At 36.3% G+C, this 24,341-nt stretch overlaps 1 protein-coding gene across 2 annotated transcripts in view; it reads right to left on the bottom strand.

Annotated features, from left to right (window-relative positions):
* LOC131153515 (mediator of RNA polymerase II transcription subunit 23) overlaps positions 1-24,341 on the bottom strand; it is a 135,976-nt gene that overhangs the window by 65,841 nt on the left and 45,794 nt on the right. For both annotated transcript variants that reach the window (XM_058105861.1, XM_058105862.1), the window contains exons 10-16: positions 17,619-17,713; positions 17,188-17,350; positions 16,862-17,107; positions 14,968-15,138; positions 14,700-14,813; positions 14,469-14,594; positions 5,923-6,071 (exon numbers count right to left, since the gene is read on the bottom strand). In XM_058105861.1, the coding sequence (XP_057961844.1) occupies positions 5,923-6,071; positions 14,469-14,594; positions 14,700-14,813; positions 14,968-15,138; positions 16,862-17,107; positions 17,188-17,350; positions 17,619-17,713 (1,064 nt within the window). The remainder of the gene's footprint in view (positions 1-5,922; positions 6,072-14,468; positions 14,595-14,699; positions 14,814-14,967; positions 15,139-16,861; positions 17,108-17,187; positions 17,351-17,618; positions 17,714-24,341) is intronic.

Genomic DNA, 24,341 nt, shown 5'->3' with positions numbered 1-24,341 from the left:
TCTCACACTAATCATTGGATTATAGATTCAACCACTGATAATATAACAGGTATAACCATATTCATTTCCACCCTCAAATATTCTGAAAGCCTACCTTGTGTTACCCTGGCTTATGGGTCCACTACTGTCGTTAATAGAATAGGGACAATAAATCCCACTTCCAATGTTTCCCCTCTTCTATTTTGTATATCCCCAAGTTCCATTTCAATCTTAGCAAGATTACAATATCTATGAATCGTTCCATACCATTCATACCTAATTCTTTTCTCATTCACAATATGAAAATAGGGAAGACAATTCGCGAAGGAGGTGAAGAAACTTTACCACTTTTAAGTCGCCATCTCCTTCTATCGCCTACACTACGGCTGCTATACCACTCCAAATACGTTGTGATCTTGGCTATCCATCATTAAAGAAGTTAAAACAACTATTTCCTACCTTGACTTCTATGTTTAGTCTTGAGTGTGAGTTTTGTCAACTAGGACAGAATTATCGTGTTCCATTTGCTTCCCAAGTAAATAAATGAGCAGTAAGTCCATTCATGTTAGTTCATTCTGACATTTAGGGTCCTAGTTGAGTTGTGTCAAAGTTGAGTTTTTGGTACTATGTAACTTTTGTTGATGATTATTCAAGGATGAGTTGGCTTTATTTAATGAAGGATCATTTTGAGTTGTTTCATATCTTTTCCGCCTTTTGTTGAATTAAAGAATCTATTTGATTTGCCTATTCAATTACTTCGTAGTGATAATTCTAACAAGTATTGGAAAACCCAATTCACTACATATATGACTACATCTAGTATTTTCCATCAATCTTGTGCCCGCAAGCTACAACAAAATGGAATTTCAAAGAGGAAAAATAGACATATCCTAGAAATCACTCATCCATTACTTTAGAAATGAATGTTTTTAGTGTTTTGGAGAGATGTTGTGCAAAGTGGCTGTTTTTAAGATTCTGATGGGGATTGTTAGCAAGCTTGAGAGGGTTATGAAAGACTTTTTGTGGTCTGGTGAAGGGAGTCTTAGGGAGCACTTAGTGAGGCGGGATGAAGTTTGTAGGTCTGAAAAAGAGGGGGGGCAAGATCTTGATAAGCTGGCGTCTAAAAACACTGCCTTTAACTAAATGGTTATGGCGATGCCCTCTAAAAGAATCGTCCCTTTGGAATAAAGTAATAATTAAGTTTGGGTTGGATGAGAATGTATGGGATACAAATGTTAACTTTAGATGTTCTTTAAGGAGTCCTTGGAGGTCCATTTCATAAATTTATTCTTCATTCACCCCTCACACTAAACTTGAGGTGGGGAGGGTTTCTTGTATCCATTTTTGGAAAAACCCTTGGCTGGGAAACACTTCTTTCCTCACTTATTTTCCTCGTCTCTTTCATTTGAGTTTTGATCAAAATAAAGCCATATCTTTCTTTGTTGGTGATTTATGCAGGCCTTTGGTTTCCTAGAATCTCCACTTTAGGAGACCTCTTAATGATAGGGAGATTGAGGAGTTGCCATCTTTGTTATCTTTATAGAAAGGGAGTAACCTTTCTTCAAGGAGGGATATTCATTCTTGGTCCTAGGACCAGTCAGATGTGTATTCTTGCAAATCTTTTTTTGAATTATTGATCCATTCCAACTCTTCATTTCCGCTCTATCCTACAATTTGGAAAGCCAAGGCTCCCCCAAAAATGAAGGCTTTCACTTTGTTGGTTGTGCTTAATAAGATAAATACTAACAACCTGCTGCAAATTAGAAAACCTTTGAAAGCTCTCTCTCCTAATGTATCTGTGCTCTGTTACAAAAACTCAGAGACAGCTTCTCGTCTTCTCTTGCACTCTGAATTTTCTTGGAGGATTTGGAATAAGATTTTCGGTATTATGGGACCATTTCTTGCACAAGCTTTGGTAGAAAGATAGGGCTGCATTATGTAAGTGGTATTTTTGCAGTTTTATGGGGAATATGGATGGAGAGTAATGCTCGAATTTTTTATGAGAAAAAATTAAATTGGGCGCTGGTTTGGGAAAAAAATTTGTACTTTGCTTCACTATGGTGTCTCGATCATGGATTTTTCAAAGGGGCAAGTTTTCAGAAGTTACAAAGAGATTGGAGGAACATGCTGACTTGTTGAACTCTTCTCTCTTTGTTGATTTCAATGGTTTATTTCTTGTTTGTCCTAGTTTTTCTTGGGAGATGTCTCATTCTCCCTTGTAATATCTTCCTCTATTAATGATATTTTCTTTTGTTATAAAAATAAAATAAAAAATAATAATAATAATAATAATAAAATAAAAAATTGTGTGTACTGCCTGATTTCTTATCAATAAAATGCTATCAGTTCTTGGTGGGAAAATTCCCTACTTTGTTCTCTTCCCAAATGCTCCGTTATTCTCGTTACGTACTTGTATATTCGAGAGAGAATGTTCATCAGTTAAACCCTTGGGTGAATAAGTTAGATGCGCATGCTATAAAATGTGCTTTTTTGAGCAACTCATGTACTTAAAAGGGATATCAATGTTACAGTCCTAGCTTAGTTTTTTGTGTCTCTGTCAATGTTACCTTCTTTGATTCCACACCATACTATTCTATGTCCTTGAGTCCTTGTGAACTCAGTGAGTCCCTTGCCATGCCTAACTTTCATGATTCTATTGTACTATTCCTACCTAGCTATCTTCCTACAACTTCATCTACTTTGAGTCCTCGTTGTCATTGCCTTGATCGTCCTAATTTCCAAGTGTACACACAACGGGGCCTCAAGGGAGTAGAGCCTCTCCCAGCTTTCACTTCTACACTTTTGGTTTCCTCATCTAATGATCCTATTTTCCACCATGTTGATCTTCCTATTGCTGTCTGAAAAGGTAAACACACCTATACAAAGCATCTAATATCTAATTTCATTTTCTATAATTTCCTATCACCCTCATATAATTGTTTTATTAGTACACTTCCATCTATTGCTATCCCTAAGTCTGCTTCTGAACCTTTAGCCCACTCTAAATGGAGGACTACGATGATCAAAGAGATGTGTACATTATAAGACAAAGGTACTTGGGAATTGGTACCAGTTCCAATTAATAAATTTATGGTTTGATTGTCGCTAGGTGTATACAGTAAAGGTCAATGATGGTTTTGTGGCCCTTTTTAAGGCATACCTTGCTGCTAAGGGATATACACAGGTGTATAGTTTGGATTATTCAAACACATTCTCCCTACTCACTGGGCTTGCCTAAGTTCATTTACCATCACCTTAGCCACCACATCTCCTTGGCACATGCACTATTGGATGTGAAGAATGTGTTCCTACATGTTGATATTTAGAAGGATGTCTATATGGAGCAACCACCTAAGTTTATTGCTCATGGGGGATTAGGCTTACTATGTCAAGCCTTGGTGTGGTCTAAACCAATCCCCTAGAGCATGGTTTGGACAACTCCATACTGCAGTACTTAAGTTTGGCTTTCAACAGCATGCAATAGATCATTTTGCATTTTATTGCCATACCACATACCGTAGGATTCTACTTGTTGAGTAGGTGGATGATGTTAAGATTACTGCTAACAATGATCAAGGTATCTACTGTCTAAAGTATTTTCTACAGATTAAATCGATACAAAGATTTAGAACCACTAAAATATTTCTTGAGTATAGAAGTGTTCACGTGAACATTTGGTCACAGAGGAAGTATGTTCTTAACCTCATGGAGGGGAATAGGTTTTTGAGATCCAAAAGATTCAATACAACATGGAAAAAAAAAAAAAGGGGGCAGCCCGGTGCAAAAAGCTCCCGCATACATGGGGTCACGGGAAGGGGCGGACCACAATGGGTCTCTAGTACGCAGCCTTAACTTACATTTTTGCAAAAGGTTGTTTCCACGCCTCGAACTCGTGACTTCTAGGTCACACAAAGACAACCTTACCGTTGCGCTTAAGCTACACTATGGATCCTTATAGTAAATTAGTTCCAAATATGGGTGATTTGTTGGCCAACCTTGTGCGGTATCACAGACTTATGGGAAAGTTGAACTATCTCTTACAGATACCCAACCGGAAACATTTTTCACAACAATTGTTGTGAGCTTGTTTCTTGATTCTCTAGGAACAAGCCAATGGAATGTTGTAATTCACATCTAGATATACCTCATAGGTTCACCTAGGAAAGCTGTGTTATACAAGTATCGGAGTTGCACTTATTTTCAAGGGTATACAAATATAGATTAGGTCAGGTTAACTTCTAACAAACAATCCATAACTATGTATTGTATTTTTGTTGGTGGTAACTTGGCATCTTGGAAGAGTAAGAAGTGGCCAAGTCAAGTGCTGAGTCAAAGTATCAAGTTATGGCTCACACTATGTGTCAACTTGTTCAGTTAAAGTATATGTTGGAAGAACTTGGTTTTCCACATTCTCAATCTATGAAGTTGACGTATGATAATCAAACTGCTATTCATATTGCCTTCAACCCAATTTTCCATAAGCACACAAAGCATAGTGAAGTTGATTTTCGCTTTGTTCAACAAAAACTTGCACAAAAGCTCATTACAACCACTTATGTGAGGTCTTAATTGCAACTTGCAGATTTACCCACAAAAGCATTATGGGTGTTAAACAATCACTTTTACCTAAAAGATTAAGCTGTCAGGTAGTGGGTCAACTATGTCTACCAAGTCTCAACACTCCCCCGCACATTAGCCCGATTGCACATAGAGAGATAAACAAACGATGATAACGTCCATATTGGGGACAATTTTTTAATAAAGACTAGAATCTAAGATCTCCTAGAAACCATGGTCAGATACCATATTAAACAACAACTTTACTTAAAAGCTTAAGCCCTTAGGCTGTGGGCCAACAACGTATATCAAGCCTTAACAAGGGGATTCTCATGTAAAATTCATTTGTAATAAGCTAGGTTCATAGGATATCTATGCTCCAGCATGAGAGGGAGTGTTGCTGGTTATTTTTGGTCATTTAACATATGTTGTTGCTAAGTAGGCATGAGTTAGTGAGGGTATTATGGTCATTGTTATGTATTTAATATATATTATAAATAGAGGGTGAGACCTACCATTGTGATTGGATCTTTCAATTCATCAAATACTTCAACAAAATATTAAAACTTGAATATGTAGAAAACAATCTGCAAATTAGCAAGAAAAAATAAAGTTGCTCATTCAATAAGTTAAGACAAGAGCTGAGCTCTGGTTGTTACCATGTAGAATGATGTTTGGGCATACTTCCTATTATGTAATATACATGGTGGCATAGCATATATTTTGAAGATCTTGGCATCATCATCAAATAATTGGGAATTGTCTTCTTTAATACTTTATGTGTTACACTGTTACAGAAAAACACCAGAGTAATGCTCTCCCCAGTGCTCATCTTAGAAGTCACATGCCCTTGATAACAATAGGTTTTATAGCATGTTAAACTTCCATATTCTTTTTGTTTGGTTTGAAGAAGATTTGCTTAACTCTAGTTTTTCCATTCCCACTGGATGTTGGGTGTTTGTATTCACAACCAATCTGACGGTGAAATTCATTGCAAGGCTACGCTGTGTATTTAGTCAGGTGCTCTCTGACTCAAAAGTCTGCAAGGGCTACAATCATTGATTATCACTTATGCTTTTTATTTTCATTTTCATCTATTGTTTTTGTCAAAATATTGTTTTTTCCAGCTGTCATTTTTTTTTCTGACCTATTCTCTTAGATTTAAAATTCTTTTCATGTTTTGAAGAGCATCCAAGTTTCACCTTCACCAAAAAGTAAGACCATCTAAAAATGTACGCAACTGATTTTAAAATCCAATTCACTAGCATAGAATGTTTCAAACTTTCACTGCCAATATTTAATGAAAACTGAATTTTATAAGCCCAATTTTAGTAGAGAAAATAAGCTAAAAAATTCCGGCAGCATGGCAATGTTACAACACATCACCTGTCCTTCCAAGATAGATAATTCCCAAGAGCTTTCTGTAGCTCAACACGCTTGAAGACTCCAGTGTAAAGCCAATGCTCAGAAGGCCCACGATTCATACAGAACATTTTAATTCTTTGTTGAAGTTCTTGCCTGTCAAGTAGACTAATCTGCAGCATAGATTATTACATTATTATAATAAAGAAAGACATTTAAATGCAACTCAACATACGTTCTCCACTTAAGTAGGACTGAAAGTAGGACTGAAATTTTTTATGTAAGATATAAAAGAAGTTCAATAAGGGCACAAGTTTATAGGTAATCTTAGGAAGGCTAATTATCAATTACATCCAACATCACGTACAACAAAACCAAACTGATAATCTACAACCTGGAAAAGATGGTTAGTTCCTATAACAAAGGAGCAAGATAACAATAACAAAAATATTAGAATTGCAAGTGTTGAAAGTCATAAGTACTATGTGGTTGTGTATTAAAAAAAATGAAGTCAATTTTAAGTATTTTGGATACTCATTTTTATCATAAGCTAGCATTTTGTGAATATATATTATCATAATGTGAATAGTATTACTATATTTCAACATACAACTATTATATTGTAATACATCAAAACTAATACAGAATTATCACATTATGTTAAAAATTAAATTAATATCTAATTAATATTTATAACTGAAATTTTAAATATATTTTTAATTAAAAAATTAGTTAATACTTATGTCATTTAACACTTCTAATTGAGATTTCAAATATTCTAAATAACAAAGTAATTGACATTTTCAATTAACATTTTTAACTAACAATTTTAATTCAGATTTTAATTTAATAACTATTAAATTATGTTAACATTTTCAATTAAAATACCCTAACTAATATTTTTAATTAAAATTTTAAATATTACCTATAAAAAAATTAATTAAACTATGTTCGATTAACTTTTAATTTATGTTTCTAATATTATCTAATTTAAAAAATTAATAAAATTTTAAATTTTAAATATGTTTTAATTGATTGAAAATATCATTATTATTCATTTTTGTTTATAACTTTATTATTTTAATAATATTTTTAATAATTTTTCATTAATTCTTAAATAATAAAATACTCATCATGCCTGAAAATTGTTTAAATTTACAAGTTTGCGCCACCTATGAACAGTAGCTACTTAAGTAGCCCGAAATAATCGGGATTACTTCTCAAAAAGTGCTTATTTTGCTCTAAAAAAGTAGTTTTGGAAATACATATTGCAATGAGTACTTATTTTTTAAGTAGTCCCAAATGGGGGCTTAGTACATATAATAAGTACTTTTTCAGATAAGTTTATTTTTTCAAAAAAGCATTTTTTCACAAGTGGTACCAAACCATCCCTACGTGCATATAATCAGAATACTGTTTTCTGCATCTAAGTTTCTGTTGAACATAACAGTGACCATGAAAGTAAGCATCTGATGAATACAAACTCAAGGTAGAAGAATAAATACTTTGCATTTGAAATCATACATTTAAGTGTGCTCTCTATATCCATTGCTCTATTATAAATAGGATGAGGCGGCCCCACAGGATTTGTTTTTTGCTCTAATTCATTCTTGTTGAAATATTTGCAATAGTTGGAGCTAGAGAACCCAGAGAATTGGTAGGTCTCCTTTTCTATTTATACCAAACACAATGTACTATAAATGATCTTCACACCCTCGCAAACACAATGTGTAACACTCTGCCCTCAAGCTTGAGATATATTCACATGCTCCTAGCTTGCCACAAACAAACTTCACCTGGATATCCAGGAAGGACTTAGTAAACAAGCCAGCAAATTTATATTCAGACTACCCCAAGTGGTTGCAATGAGCTTTTCTGCAAACTCTTCTCAAATAAAATGATAGCAACCTCATTTATTTTTTGTTCACTCAGGGAAAACTAAATTGGAACCAATATGAACAATTGTTTGATTATCACATATCAACACTCTATAGGTCATGAATGCTAGAACCCAAGTTCTTCCAACAAATTCTTGAGCCAAATCAATTCACAGGTAGCATGAGCCACAGCTCTATACTTGAGATCTGCACTTGACCTCAGAACTAGCGTCTGTTTCTCTCCTCCAACACACCATGTTGCCTCCAAGTTCCAATACACAGTATCTAGTGGTGCAGCTTCTGTCAAAAAGACCCTTCCCAAGTGCACCCATGAGATATCTCAAGATATGCATAGCAGCATCCCAATGACCAGTTCAAGAAGAGCCAAGGAAACAACTTAGAAACAAGGTCTTAAATTTCAAAAAAAATTTAAGTTTCAAAAGTACAGAAATTTCAATGGAATTCCGATTTTGATATCAATTTCAATTTCAATTTTCATAAATGATAGAAATTAGTAGCAAAGCAAGTTATAGAATTAATATATTATACATTAAATACATCAATGACCTGTATTTTGGGTATGACGTGCACCAGCTGTAATGCAAAATTCGTAACAAATGTATTCATTTAATATAAGTGAAATTCATAAATCAACTAAAAATTATTCATTACACAAATAAAGATCATTTCAATATAAATGGTTAGATAAAATGTTGTTGCTAATCTCTAAGTTCAGTTTTTCACATAAGTTCAAAAGCCCTCAAAATAATCTTTGGTTTCCATACTTAAAACAGGGAAAAAATAAATAAATTAATAGAGAGACTTCACTTTATGTTGAATCTCACATTTGGATTCCAAGGAAATTTCATTCTAGTCTTCAACAAGTTTTGCTAAAACTTTTTAGATTTCGATAAATTTCATATATGTTAGATTACCATTTAACATAAAAGCCTAAGTTGTTAGGTAGTGGGCCAACAATGTATATCAAGCTTTTAAAACTCCCCACACATGCAGCCCAATAGCATGTGGTGAGAGAAACAAACAATAACACCCATTACAAGGAATACAACAATTTTTAAACACAAAACAATAAGCATGGGCAACAAGACTAGTACCCAGGGCCTCCAGGTAACTAGCTCTAATACAATGTCAGATTACAACTTCACTTAAAAGCTTAAGCTGTTAAGTAGTGGGCCATCAGTATATATCAAGCTTTGACAAGCTGATTCATTGAAATTTCATGGGAACTTTGTAAGATGGAAGTTGACTCTAATTATGATTTCAAAGGTGATGGAAAACAAAAATTTTGATGGAAATTTTAAAATTTTCAAGGAAATGTAAGACTCTGCCTAAATGTCACATAGAGAAGGTGCTGGTTGTTGCTCCGTACCATGTTAGACTGCTAAAACATTGAAGCTGCTGATGGAGGTGTTAAGATTTGATTAAAATGAATAACCTAACTTGAAGATAGGTCTCTTCCTCTCTTTATAATACAAATAAAATACATTCTAATGACAATAATACCCTTACTAACTCTCACTAATTAACATACTAACACACTCAATAATAATAATAAAAGACATATATAACCCCTAACACTCCCCCTCAAGCTGGAACATAAATGTCATATGCTCCTAGCTTGTTACAAATGAATTTAACACGAGCACCCCCCAAAGCTTTGGTAAACAAATCAGCTAGCTGCATGCCCAACTTCACATTAGTAGTTGTAATAAGCTTCTGCACAAGTTCTACCCGAACAAAGTGGAAATCAACTTCAATGTGCTTCGTCTGCTCATAAAAGACCAGGTTGGAAACAATATAAAGAGCAACTTGATTATCACACATCAACTTCATAGGCTGAGAATGCAAAAAAAACCCAATTCTTCCAACATGTTCTTCAACAAGACAAGTTCACAAGCAGTGTGAGCCACAGCTCTATATTCTGATTCAGCACTTGACCTTGCCACAACAATTTCTTTCTTACTCTTCCAAAAAACCAAATTACCACCAACCAAGATAGAATGCCCAGTGGTGGATCTTCGATCGGAAGGCGATCCAACCCAATCTACATCTGTAAATCCATAAATGCAAGTGTGACCTTGATCACGATATAAAAGACGTCTCCTAGGTGCACCTTTGAGATATCTCAAGTTGTGAATTACTGCACCCCAATGACTTGTCCATAATCTAGAAATTGACTCACAAAACTTGTTGCAAAAAGATATATCTAACCGAATAATTATGAGATAATTCAACTTTCCAACAAGTCTCTAGTTTTGTCCAAGATTAGGTAACTAATCACCTATATCCAACATTAACTTGCTATTAGGATCCATTAGTGTATTAAAACCGATTTAGATCCCAACAAGCTAGTTTCATCCAACAGATCAAAAAGATACTTCCTCTGTGACACAACAGTTCCGATGCGAGATTCAGATACTCCTATACCCAAGAAGAATTTCAATAGTCCCAAATCTTTGGTCTAAAACTTAGTCTATAGAAAAAGTTTGAGACTCTGAATACCTTTATCATCATCACCTATAATAACAATATCATTCACATAAACAACAAAAAGGATCCTACCCAATGAAGTATGACGATAGAACACGGAATGATCCACAACACATCGTTGAAGACCAAACTCAACTACTACAACACTGAAATAACCAAACCATGTTGTGGGAGACTGTTTTAAACCATATAAAGCCTTCCTAAGCTGACATACTAAGCCTAACTCCCCCTAAGCAACAAACTAGGTGGTTGTTCCATATAAACCTCCTCCTAAAGGTCACCATGCAAGAAGGCATTTTTCACATCTAGCTAATGCAGAGGCCAGTGACAAGTAGTAGCCAAGGAGATAAATAGATGTACTGATGTAAGTTTCACAACCGGAGAAAAAAGTATCGGAATAATCCAGACCATACACATGAGTGTATCCCTTAGCAACAAGACGGGCCTTTAGACGAGCCACAGAACCATTAGGGTTGACTTTCACAATGTAAACCCAACGACAACCAACCACAAACTTGTCTGGCGGAAGAGATACCAAGTCCCAAGTTCCATTGTCATGTAAAGCATTCATCTCTTCAACCATAGCATCCCTCCACTCAGAATAGGCTATGGATTTCGAAATAGATTTAGGCCGGGTAGTAAATGATAGAGCAGTAACAAAACATTAATAGGAGGGTGATAAGAAGTCATAAGAAACATAGTTGGAAATGGGGTGTTGAATACATGTGCATTTACCTTTCCGATTAGCAATAAGAGGATCAACATCATGGGAAGTATGATCATCAGACGAGGAAACCGAAGGTGTGGTAGTAGAAGCTAAAGGGGACTCTCCTCCTTGGAGCCACCGTCGTGAATACACTTGCAAATTAGGATGATCAAGAATGATGAGAAGGACTCGAACTACATCGGGACTTAGATGGTTGGTTAGGCAAAGACAGCAACGTAGAATGTAGAAGATTAGGTAATGGAAGAGACTCATTGTAGTAAGGTGTAGACTCAAAGAAGGTAACATCGACAGAAACAAAGAAGCGACGCAGCACAAGACTATAACAATGACTTCTGAGTATATAAGTAGCCAAGAAAGACAAATCTTATAGCACGAGGATCCAGTTTATCCACCCCAAGAGTTAGTTGATGAACAAAGGACACACACCCAAATATACAAGCAAGAAGAGAAAATAAAGGTGAATTAGGAAAGAGAATGGAGTAGGGAACTTTGCCACTAAGAACAGAGGATGGCATTCTGTTGATCAGATAACAAGCAGTAAGTACAACATCACTCCAAAACACTTTAGATACATGCATTTGATAAAGGATGGTGCGAGTGATTTCAAGAAGATGTCTATTTTTCCGCTCTGCAACCCATTTTGTTTAGGAGTGTGGGCACAAGATGATTGATGAAAAATACTAAATTGAGTCATATAAGTAGCAAATTGTGCACTGAAAAACTCTTTAGCATTATCACTTCGAAGTATTTGAACTGGCAACCAAATTGAGTCATTATTGTAGCGAAAAGGCACAAGATGTATGAAATAACTCAGAACAATCTTTTATTAAATATAACCAAGTCATTCTTGAATAATTGTCCACAAAGGTTACAAAGTACCAAAAACCCAACTTGGACGTGACCCTACAAGGATCCCAGACATCTGAATGAAGGAACATAGAAGGGCTTGCAGCCCGTTTATTGACTCGGGAAGTGAAAGAAACACAATGGTACTTTCCCAACTAACACGACTACTCGAGACTAGGTACAGAACTCAAACTAGGAACAAGACATTTTAACTTTTTCCAATGAAGGATGACCCCAGCATCAATGAATTTGAAAAAGTGTGACAGCAGCAGTGCAGCCGGTAGAATAAGATAGCAGCTCAGAGTGATAAAGTCCACCTGCTTCACGCCCTCCGCCAATCGTCTTCCAAGTCTTCGAATCCTAAATAACCACAGAATCAGGGAAGAATGTCACTGAAAAATTCTTGAATTTAGCAATTTTTCTAACAGACAAAAGGTTGAAAAGAAATTTGGAAATATATATATATATATTTAAAAAAAAAAAAGGAAGAGAAATAGAAGAAGTGAGATTTTCAGTCTGAATTCCCTTGACTGCAATAGCAGATCCGTCAGCAAGAGTAACACAAGGTAAATTTGCAGGATATTGAAAAGTGGAGAAAAAGCTAGGTATACATGTGATATGATCACCGGCAGCGAAGCCTATGACCCAAGGACTAGGACGAGAAGTACTGAATGACAGCCATACTATGTGATTACCTGTCTGTGCAAAGAGATGCAATGGGAAGAGAAGCTAGTTGTGACACTTGATACTGCTGGAACTTGGAATACTCTTCCTCTGACATAGATATAGTACGTTGCCCCCCCCCCCCCCCCAATTCGACCCCAAAGGTGAGGCATCGATGGTGGCTGTATTGGCTACCCCCAAAGGTGTGAAATCAGTGGTGGCTGCATTGCCAACACGTGAAGGTCTGCCATGAAGATCCCAACACTGCTGAACAACATGATTACTCTGTCCACAATGAGTGCACTTGCGAGGACTACCTTTACCTCATCCGTCTCTACCACTACGACCACTCAAAACACCTCAAAAACTTTTGCAGTTATTTGGTAAAGAACTAGAATCACCGTGTAGAAAAGGCTGCCCTCTCAGAGCTAGATGCAAGAGTAGGAGAATGCGTGCTACAGGAAGCACAAAGGACACAAGAATGAACATCAGAAAATGATGGCAGCTCGGCACTATTGAGTATCTGAGACCAAACTGCCACAAACTCAAAGTCTCAAGCCTACTAGAACACGAAGAACTGTCATCTACTCCCTCTGATCTGCATCTCACGTACATTGGCAGTTATAGGTTGCACGACGTTAAGCTCCTCACGAACACGCCTCATCTCTCTAAAATAATCTACAATACTCCTATCTCCTTGTTGTAACTGAAAGTATTCCTGGTATTAATCATAGATATGTGTAATGCTACTGGAATATAGAAGTTGGACATAATCCCAAACCTCCTTGCACATATCTAGACTGATACACATCCGTGCAATCTATGGCTCCACCGAATTCAACAAAAGGGAAACAATCACAACAAAAAACAAGAAGAACAATCAAAACTAATCAAAACAATCACAAACTATGTGAAGCTCCGACAAAGCAACGGACGAGGTGAACAACTAGCCTACGGATATTGCACTGCCAAAGCACCCACAAATCAGCAACCACACCAAAAGCAAGAAGAACAACTAATAATCAGGGCAATCACAAACTATGTGAAGCACCGACAAAACCATGGATGAGGTTAACAACTTACCGACAGATATAGCACTGCCACAGCCTCACAACTGAACATACGAATGCTGCCACGGCTCCAAAAAACTCACAAAGAAGCCATCACAAACCCTGAACAGAATACCGCGAGTGCATGGTCAAAAAAGGTTCAATTTTTAGCAATAGACTGGCCTAACAGCTTGATAATATAGCCTAAAGAAGGAATCAGAGCATGGTAAGAGGAAAAATAAGAAAAAAGTGGCTGGAACTTCATTCACGCGCCAGTGCGTGGGGTCAGCCCTTCCAGCATTTGGCTGGCGTGTGAGGGCGCATCACGTGTCCTCCGGTGATGGGGTTTTGTGGGGTGGGTCGTCAGGAGTGTCTGTTTATGGGTATATGGTTGGATTTGTGAAATAATATGGGATGAAGGTGGATCTGGAAAGAACAGCCGCGGGAATGGTGTTTTCTGGCAACAGCTAAGAGGAATAGGGTTTAGGTTGGATCATGCTCTGATACCATGTTAAGATTTGATTAAAATGAATGACCTAACTTGAAGATAGGTCTCTTCCTCTATTTATAATACAAATTAAATACATTCTAATGGCAATAATACCCTTACTAACTCTCACTACTTGACATAATAACACACTCAATAATAATAATACCAAAAGACATATATCACCTCTAACAAGAAACAAGAAATACACGATAATTCAATAAAATATAACTTGGACTATCCATATCATAAAATATACCCCTTCTATGCTAATAGTTACACAAAATATGCATGCACAGAACATATGAATACAAAGTATCACTCTTTTCTCCATTAATAAATCATTATTTCTATTATGAATGAAAACAAACTAGATGATATATACGAACCAATCAGCTGAAAAATCATACCACAATATGCAGAGCATGGGGATCATCATCACGGTCAATAAGTGCCAAAAGCAAAATATCCAATGGAAGGAGTTCGTGGGTCCAAACAAGAAATGCAAGGTTTGCACAAGCTTTCAGTAAAAGATCCTGAACAGATAATTTTCAAAAGAATAGCTTGAATATGACAGATTTCAACACTTCAGTGTATTAAAATTTTTGAAATAAAAAAAAAACTTGACATAATGCATTTGCCTGTAAGGAATGTCCACGCTGAAGTTCTATATTAATGTGATGAAGAAAAACATCGACCATGGTATAAATATTTGCTGTTACTTCTTCAGGGGAAAATTCTCTCAAGACACGTGCCTGCATTCCGTCTCATGATAAAATATTTTCTATTAGTAATAATTTAAGTTCATTAAGGAAGAAAAATTATACAGAAGTGGGAGAAGGGAGACCTAGTAAAAACATGCTAACAAGCATAGCACTCCTTTGATTTAAACGGAGAAAAAGGACATACAAGGTTAGCACTATTGATGTTTTCAGGATGCCCATGCATAAGTATCCATGCACCAGCAGATAAATATTGCCGATGTTGAGGAAAACTATGACTGATGTACGTCATAACATAAGTAGGATCAGCAGATGGCGAAAGAAGCTGGGTGCATTGGTTGATCACAGTTGTTTCAGCCTGCCACAGAGATGGATGCTTTAGTAGCAAGGGAAGCATCAAACTACCATAATACTAAAAACTAAACAAACATTCCTTTGCTTTGTAAACATTCAAGAATTCATTTCACATTATTTTTAAATCCAAATTTTTCTGTACTCAAGAAATTCAAATTAAATTTGGGAGAGAATTTTTAACCACTTGCTAAAACAGGTTCACATGAAAATTGTAGGTTGCAGTTTGGCCAAATATAATTCATAATTTTCACTCAAAAACATGGTAATCAAATTTTCTTCAATACTCAACATTCAAAATCTTTAAACCATAAAAATGGTAGTTAAATGTATGTGAGGTATAGGTACAGACTTGAATTTGAACAAAAGTACATAAAATTTTTGTTCTACCCCTTCCATCTTTCTTCTCTCCCTCTGTTATGCACTTCTCTTTCCCATCTCTCCTTGACATCCTTTTTTCTATACCAAATATATGTATATCTGAGTACGAGTGTTTATGTTCTACATCACCCTCCACTGCCTAATTATTGATCATGGAATCATCCCCTCAACCATAAGATGACTCAAGTCAGTAGAGAAGCCCTCATTCAAACTCTACAAATATACCAAGAATTTCAACTGTTTGCATTGCCCTCTCCACCTGCATTGATACAGTTAAAATACTACTCTCCCTCTAAGCTCTATGTAAACATCCAATGCCCATCACCCTGGTAACTTAATGAACATCCATTCAACTTCAAAAATCTCACAAGAAAAACCTGGGAGTAAAAGGTTCATATATGGAAATTGGCAAAGAAACATATCACCAGCAAATCAAGAATAAGACTCAAAAAGAATGCTTTTGAGATTTTTTCTCCCAAGGACCACAATAGTGCCAAAAAAAATGGAACTTTATCAAAAATAGCATCAACAGCTTAAGAATGCAGCTTGATAAGATTTTAGTCAATTGCATTTTCAACCACCAAAATGGAAGAATTATCTTAATCTAACTGCACAACCCAGTAAATCCCAGCCCAAGGAAAACATTGTTTTAATGGAGGGCACTAGGCACCAGCCACCATGGCACAGGGTGAAGGAGGCCACACAAGCCCCTGGGTAGCACTGAGGATTCATTTGCACCTAGTGGGATGCTTTTAATTTCTGCATTTAAAAGAAATAAAACAAAGATTAAGTCTTCGCAAAAATGACCCTTCTATTTTTGTCAACATAGAAATAATAACATGGTGTTGTGATGTCTATTTTAATCAGCTCTGGCACACAGAATAATGACAATATTAAATAAACCACAGTAAGGCATGTTAATTATCCACAGAAACTGATGCATTGTTATTCAATGAAGTTTTCAATGGAAAAGCCACAACATTTTCTCCATAGTAATTTCTTGAACAGCAATCTAGCAATAATTAAAAATATAACAAACCTATTCAAATATAGCTGAGGCCTTAGGTGAGTTCTAGTCTCAGCTAAAGAAGAAAGCATTCAAGCCAAAAGAATAATAAATAATAATTTATGTAACTCTATAAAATGAAGTGTGATAAAGAACCTTCTGCTAGGCCAGGATTCAACACTATTGTGCTAGTAAGTACAATCAAGCTCAATAGAAAAATGGGTCTGAGATCAGATGCAAGTATTTTTTTTAAAAGAAAAATAAATGAAAATAAAATATTAGCCAAAAAAGAAAAGCTTCAATTCAGGAGAACAATAAATGAAAAATCACTGCTAAAAACAACCTGCTGCCAGGCTTGAATTGCAAGGCTCCTTTTATCTACCCGGCCGATCAAAGCATCACGAAGAATTGAAGGGAAATAGCGCAGGGTTTTTTCTGACCATGTATGTTGACTAGTTGCCATAACTTGTTCCAACATAGTTTGAAGATAAAGCAGGTGCTCAGCCTCAGCAATTCCACGTGTTTTAATAATGATAGCAAGGGTAGTTATAGTTATACGGTTCAAAGTTTCTGTGAATTCAGTTGGACCCTGCATAAAATTACACAAGTCTTAATTTGGTTTAATTCAGCGGAAGAGCGAAAATTTGTCATTAGGAGTCCAGTGTCCACCTTCCCATCTTTTTTCACAGAAAAAAAATCTCTCAATGACAATATCAGATTCATGCACAAGTTTTCAGCCAATCTAAACACACGATGATCTCCACGTTTACTCTTCAGTGCAGAAATTATTTTTGTTACATCATACATCAGTGGTTTGCACTTTCCTTGATACCTATTTAAAAAAAAAAAAATTAAAATTAAAAAAACAGAGAGACATTAACAACTTAAAACAATTTTTAGGTTGCATATATTCAAAGAAAAGAATTTGAAGAAGATTTATATTTGATATCCAGATGGTCTTAAACAGCACAAAGCAAAATCTGAAAAAGAAATATTCCACAAGATTACATCTTCATAGTTCATAACCAATAATCCCGTGGATTCATATTCCCCACAACTTGTTACTGACTCAAAAGAAGATAGACAAGAAAAATAATAACCGGTAGAGTGGAAGCAAACGGTAGTTCAAAATTTCAAGCACCAATAGCGTTGTCCCAGGCTTGCTCAATATAGTAGGATTCCTTTGTGACAAATGCTGCAAAAAGTCAAGAGTTTACGATAGTATCAGAGCAAGAATAACACAACATGGATCTTATGATAAAACAATGAGTCAAACACAAAAAATAAGCTACATACACAAGCATAGCAACATACGCTGAGTGTGTTGTCAAAGCAGAAATATGAGAGGGCAAAAAAGAGTGAGTCCCTAAATGCCTGATTCAAAGGTAAAACTAGAATTATTCATCCACATCTAGAAACAAAATGAAAACAGAGAACCCCGACAAAATGCCGACAATCAACAATCCAGAGTGCTCCAATAAAGACCACAAAGCCCAACAAGTTCTATAGAATCTTTTCCTCTCTCTTTTCTTCTCTTCTCCGCTCCATCACAAACTTTACAGCACAGTATAAGAGCATTTATCTCTTCTACATCAGATTTATCCGAGCTGATTTTTAGATGCTCTGTTTTTTGTTCTTTTCTTATATTCCCCTAATTAGTTCTCAAATCTAATTTTCTGGTTGGTTTGAGTCATTTAGAGTCATTTTTCATCTTGGCTTGAGCATCATCCTTGGTAGGATGCTGTTTGTGTTTGTCATGGTTTGCAAATGTGAAGCAGTTATACTCTGTTTTGGGTATACTGCTGGTGTTGTTCTGCTGTTCACTGGCTGGTTGTGGTATGATGATGTTGTTTTAATGTTCTGTGTTCACGATTGCTTGCATGCTTGCAATCTTGTATGAGTTTCTGGTGGTTTTCATTGGTGTTCAATGGCTCTATTTCCTGTTCTTGCCTGCACTCTCTTGCAGTTGCTGCCAGAAATAATGCCTGTAGGGACTGCCATGTCATTTATCAATTTTTTGTGGTGCTTGTTGTGATCTGCCTTCTTCTGCACATTCAAGTAATTCCTCATAGGATTGTAACTTCAGTTTTATGGTCAGAGCTGCCTCTTGACATTCTGGATCTTTGAAGTTCTCAAGTACAGCTCTGTGTCCACATCTACTGCTTGATTCTGCATACTTGTTATTTATTCCCAATACTCTTACGTGCTGATTGTTAGTGTATAGTGAGTACTTTTGATGACCTCAACAGAGAGAGCCTCAGCCGATACAGTTGAACAAAGCCATCAAATTGGTTGGATCCCCCAACTAACTTTTGTGCTCTCAGGCAGTGCATGTGCATATTAACACGTAGTCTAAGTATTTGTTGCATTCTCCTCCGTTTGGCATTGGAACAACATGAAAGGGAAGTTGAAGCCATCAAAACTCTGTCCAACATTGGTATTCAAATTTTTCAACCTGATAATTTCAACACTGAATTTTGTGTGATTTAACACTGGGCAATGCACTGAAAATCAGTATAGGTTAAACCTGATTCCCAACCCCACCCCCCCCCCTTCTCTCTGCCCATCTTTGCGAGCTTGAGGCACTTTTACCCTTTTCAGCCATTTTTGTCCATTCTGGATGATCCAGGATGGTCAACATTGCTTAGAACAGTACAGAAAGGTTTCTGGATTTTTCCAAAAAAATCAAGGAACCCCTATCTTTTTCATTTTCTTGCAATTTTTAGCCACTATGGAATTTTCTAGAATCTTTGGGCATTTTTCTTAAGCCCGTGTTTTTCTTCATTTTAGTAAATTGAAAATTGTTTAAACAATAATAATTAATTGGTGTGTGGCTGCACCACACAGACTAGCTAAAACAATGTTGTTTGATTTAGAGTTTTTAAATAAAATTAAATTAAATTTAAAAAAAAACAGGGCAAGCATATGCACACACATGCCAAGGCACCTGAGACAACGTTGCTCCACTTATCTGTTTTAAATATATATGTCGTTTTGGTCCCTTTATTCTACCTCGCGCTTCACACCTATCTGGTCATGTAAGCCGCCAAATTTTTGGCATGAAATCCGGCAGCTTGTCACCTTTACCCCTCCTGGACCTCTATCCCCTTTCCCGAGTCTTGCTCCTCCCCCACTCCCACCCTTTTCTCTTTCCCTTTCCTCCATCCCAAACAACCCCAAAACCGTGAAATCTCCACATCCCCATAATGCCAACTTCAACCATTATCCCTGCCATAAGCGATCTCTGGCCATGGCTGTGCACAGCAACTTCCCTCCCCCCCCACCCCTGCTGTTTCCTAACCAATCCAAACACACATCCAAAAAAAAAATTCTTGGCCATTTGGCGACCCCTCTTGAGCAAGCTTGATTCTCCCTCTCTCTCTCATCCATCTCCTCTTGTCTCTCTCCCTTGTCTTCTGATCAAACCAAAATACAACGTCCAAAGATCCCCACCGTGTGTCTCAAGTAAATGAGGGTCCAGTAATATTCCTTGCATGAATGCATGTGTGAGTTCAAGCAACTATGCAGGTAAGTCTAGATATGTGCGTGCATAAGGGCATGGCAGGCAACGTGAAATTTGTGCATGCATGTGGGAATGGTGCATGCATGTGTTCATATATGCGTTTATGTGTGTAGATGTTTTGTATGCATGTGATAGTGTAGTGCACGTATGTCAGTGTGTGTATGCATGCACGCAGGTGTATGTGTGGACATGTGACATGATGTGAATGCATGAGTACATGTAAGCATATGAATAAATTTATGCCTATTGATTGAGTAAATGTATGCATGTATGATATGGGCATAGGGGGGAGTGTGCATGTGATGTGAGTGTGTATGCACATGCATGGGAATTAGTGAATGTACATGTAGCTACGTATGGGGGTGGGCTTGCATACGCACATGAATGTGCACATGAAAGAATTAGTGCATGAATGAGTGTGTGTATGGATGTGTGAAATGCAACCATAGGTGTATGCATGTGGGTGTGTAAGAATGTATAAGTGTAGGAGCAATCAGGTGGATGTGTGCATAAATGTAGAGTATGTGTCTATACATGATGGTAGTATTTGTGCATGTGTATGAGTATATGTGCTAATGTGCATGTATGCATTTGAGTGTGTTACGTTACCATTTTACCTAATAAATTGTTAGGCTGTGGCCCAACAATGTATATCTAGCTTTAACACTCCCTTGCACGTGCAGCCGAACAGCATGTGAAGAGAGAAACAAATGATAAGTAACACCCATTATAGGGAAAACAATAACTTTTAACCAGCACACAATAAACATGGGCAACAAGACTAAAACCTAAGACCTCCTAGTAACCAGCTCTGCTACCGTGTTAGGCTAACACTTCACCTAAAAGCTTAAGCTGTTTGGTTGTCAACCAACAATGTACATCAAACTTTAATAGAGTGTATTTGCCATGCAAGAGTGCATTTGCAACTTTGCATGCATGGATGTATTGGTAAATTTGAGTTAATGTGTGAGTACAAATATGTATACGCATGTTTAATAAATATCATAATCACTTCTATAATTTTTATTTTTGATATTTCAAGTTATTGTAGTTACAAAGAAAAATTCAAAAATATGTTTACATTTTCCTAAGCATTTGAATTTGCTACCTTGATTTTATTTTGTCAAAAATCTAAAAAATGCTCAAAATATTTGTATGACTCTATTATTAGCATATTTTGAATGCCCCTAAGGGGTTATTTTGTTTAGTTCAATCACCTTGAGTTACCTTAGAGAATTTATTACACAATTTGTGGTACTTTCTGCATGATTTACACATTTTTCCTTCTCTTGGAATGTTCTATGCATTTTCTCTGCGTTTTTGCATGATTTTTCATGTTTTCTTCTTCTGAACTGTTAAATTGTTAATCAATCTATCTACACCTCAAAAGTGGGGCAACCGCGATCTTGTAAGACTCTAGAGTGAGGGCACTCTCTACAATGGTAGGGTTGTTCAATATCAAAAGGTCAATAATTAAATAAACATGAAAGAGTGAACACATTGATTCATCGGTTCAAAAAGGGTAATCATTGGCTAATCAGGTACATTCGCAAAACTGATGTAGGGAGTGCTAATACCTTCCCCTCGCATAACTAGTACCCAAACCCTACTTTCACTATGCAAATACTACTTGTTCATGAACCTAAATTCACCCTAGAGACCAAAACTGGTAGAAATTTAGGTAATCTAACCAAACCTAAGAAAATAACAAGTTAGTGGTGACACCATCGAACATCAAAACCCACAATCTCATATTTCCTATCACTAGCTCGGTCGCCATCTGAGTTGGGGCAGTTCCAGTTCGAGACACAGAACAATAATGCACTTGAATCTGTTTAAAATAAGCTTCAAACTTTTTTAATTCTCCAAAGAAATTAATCATCAAACATTATGTACACATACCCATACGGAGTAGCAGAAAGGAAAACAATATACATTTGATTTACATAGCACAGTATCTACTCCTTATGTATGTTCCTAAAACCTTTAATCTAATGCTCTTTCTAAAGAATGTTTTCTACTCAACAAGATGCCCTCCAATTTCCTAGGAGGAAAAAGTTCCCATCTCCATTGTATACCTAGTATCTACTCCTTATGTATGTTCCTAAAACCTTTCAAACTAATGCTCTTCCTATAGAATGTTTTCTACTCAACAAGATACCCTCCAGTTTCCTAGGAGCACAAGTTCCCATCTCCATTGTATACCTAGAAACACCCTAGCTCTTTATTCTGCCTTATTTCTTTGGGTGCACGTGTTTTATTCATGTTCAACAAGCTGGCCATGAACAATGCTCTGCTCTTGCTGTTAAAAGAGTCTTTGTCGAGTACTTAGCAACTCAAAAATATTAAAAATGTTATGATCCCCACACCTCCAGGAAAATATTAATGTAGATACCACCTTTTTTAAAGGACACCTTCTCCAATGCAAGGTCCTCCTTGGAAGGATCTACTTTTGTGTCCATCAGCAACTTATGATCCCCCCCTTTTATGTGTTGTTCCTCCTATTCCTACCATTATTGCTCTCCAAAAATCTTCTACTACTTTTCGAAATCAACATTTACTAACCCAAAGAAACAATAAAAGGTTTATGAATGACCAAAAGCAAGCACAGGCATCAATACCACCATGCAACCACCTACCAGTCACTATTTTGACTTTTCATTGTAGAAATCCATCTCAATGTGACTTGGATTTGCCAATTGCTCATGCAAAAGGTACTTGAACGTGTACTCTACTGCTTAATATGATTCAGATCTTTAGCTTCCTAGTCCTACGTATTCTTTTGCCTTGTTTCTTTCCTCCTTTTCTGGCGGCCCTTCTTCACATGTTGAAGCACTTGGGAACCTTAGGCAGAAGCATGCAATGGATGCCTTGATAAGGAGCATGAGACTTGGTAAATCTTCCTCCAAGTAAAAGAAGTTGACTAAGTTTCGTTGGGTTTACACCATCAAATATCTTCCTATCAGCTCTATTAAGCGACTTAAGGCTCGATTAGTTGACAAGGATACACCCAAACACATGATATTGATTATTGATTAGGTAGCGAGCAGGGGCACTTTTGTCCTTAAGTATATATATATTTTTTATTAATATAAAAGAGGACAAATCTAGGGCTATACATAAGGATTAAAGAAATTGTTGTCTCGTTTTTCTCTTGCTTTCTTCTTTTTTTTCTCATTGTCTCTTCTTCTTTGTTCCATCTCTAACTTTACAACATGTTTATTCCATTATTTGTCTTTTGAAAATGTTGCTTCTAAGTCGTGCAACATTCCAATCATATAGCTTCTAGTCATAATATATAACTTCCCCTTTAATTTAAAGGTACTCTACAATTGCACAACACACTCAAAGCATTTCTCTGTATTACCCAACCTACTTTAACTCTACATTCAATACCTCCTTCAACTCTTATTGAGCTTGCACAATGTATCCAAGGTTATCAAAATCTACTGGTGCTAAGAATTTCTTCATCATAAGCTTTAACATTTTCTTCAATATCCTTTTAAAGCGGATAATATTACATTTCATGTATTTTTTTTTTATTTCTATTTACCTTAAAACCTCTAGATTCGAAAGCTTTGCTCCATAGTTCCATTTATATTTTACTCCCACCTCCATTTTCAACAATAGGACAATATCATCTACACATAACATACACAACATCATGTTGGATATTTATCGTAAGTTCATCCATTCCTAAAGCAAAAAGATCAGGGAACACAAAGCAAATCCTAGATAATCCTTGAATCTCCACATGTAGTACTACTACAAGTCATATGATATCTATGTTATAGCTTGAGGGGGAGAGTTAATGGTTATTTTAGTCATCTAACAATAATAGTATGTTAGTGTAACGTTAATGAGTGATAGTTAGTGAGGGTATTATGTTCATTGGTATGTACTTGACAAAAACCATGAATAGGGGGTGAGACCTATCATTGTGTTAGGTCTACCATTTTACCCAATTATTCAAAAGATTCCATCATGAACTCTTTCAACATCTACACCACTATCGCTTAAGCTTTTTTCTACAATGTTTCTTACCAGGTCAGCTGGTTTTATGTTTTTTTACCCACGCATGAAAGTTTAAAATATTGAATTTTCAATTTCTCTATCTTTTCCTTCCACCCACTTAAGAGTTTTGAGGGAAAATTATCTTAATTTTACTTTTAATCACTGTGTCAACAACTACCACCATGATTTTTCCAATATGGGTTCTATTCTCCAAGTTGCTAATCTAACCATACTCTCTTGACTAGCTTTTTGCCCCACCTAAGCCCAAATTGATGTAGGCAAGCTC

Source organism: Malania oleifera, chromosome 4 (assembly GCF_029873635.1).
Source record: "Malania oleifera isolate guangnan ecotype guangnan chromosome 4, ASM2987363v1, whole genome shotgun sequence".
In the NCBI taxonomy this organism is placed as follows: Eukaryota; Viridiplantae; Streptophyta; class Magnoliopsida; order Santalales; family Ximeniaceae; genus Malania; species Malania oleifera.
This window is presented reverse-complemented; position numbering and strand designations above follow the sequence as displayed.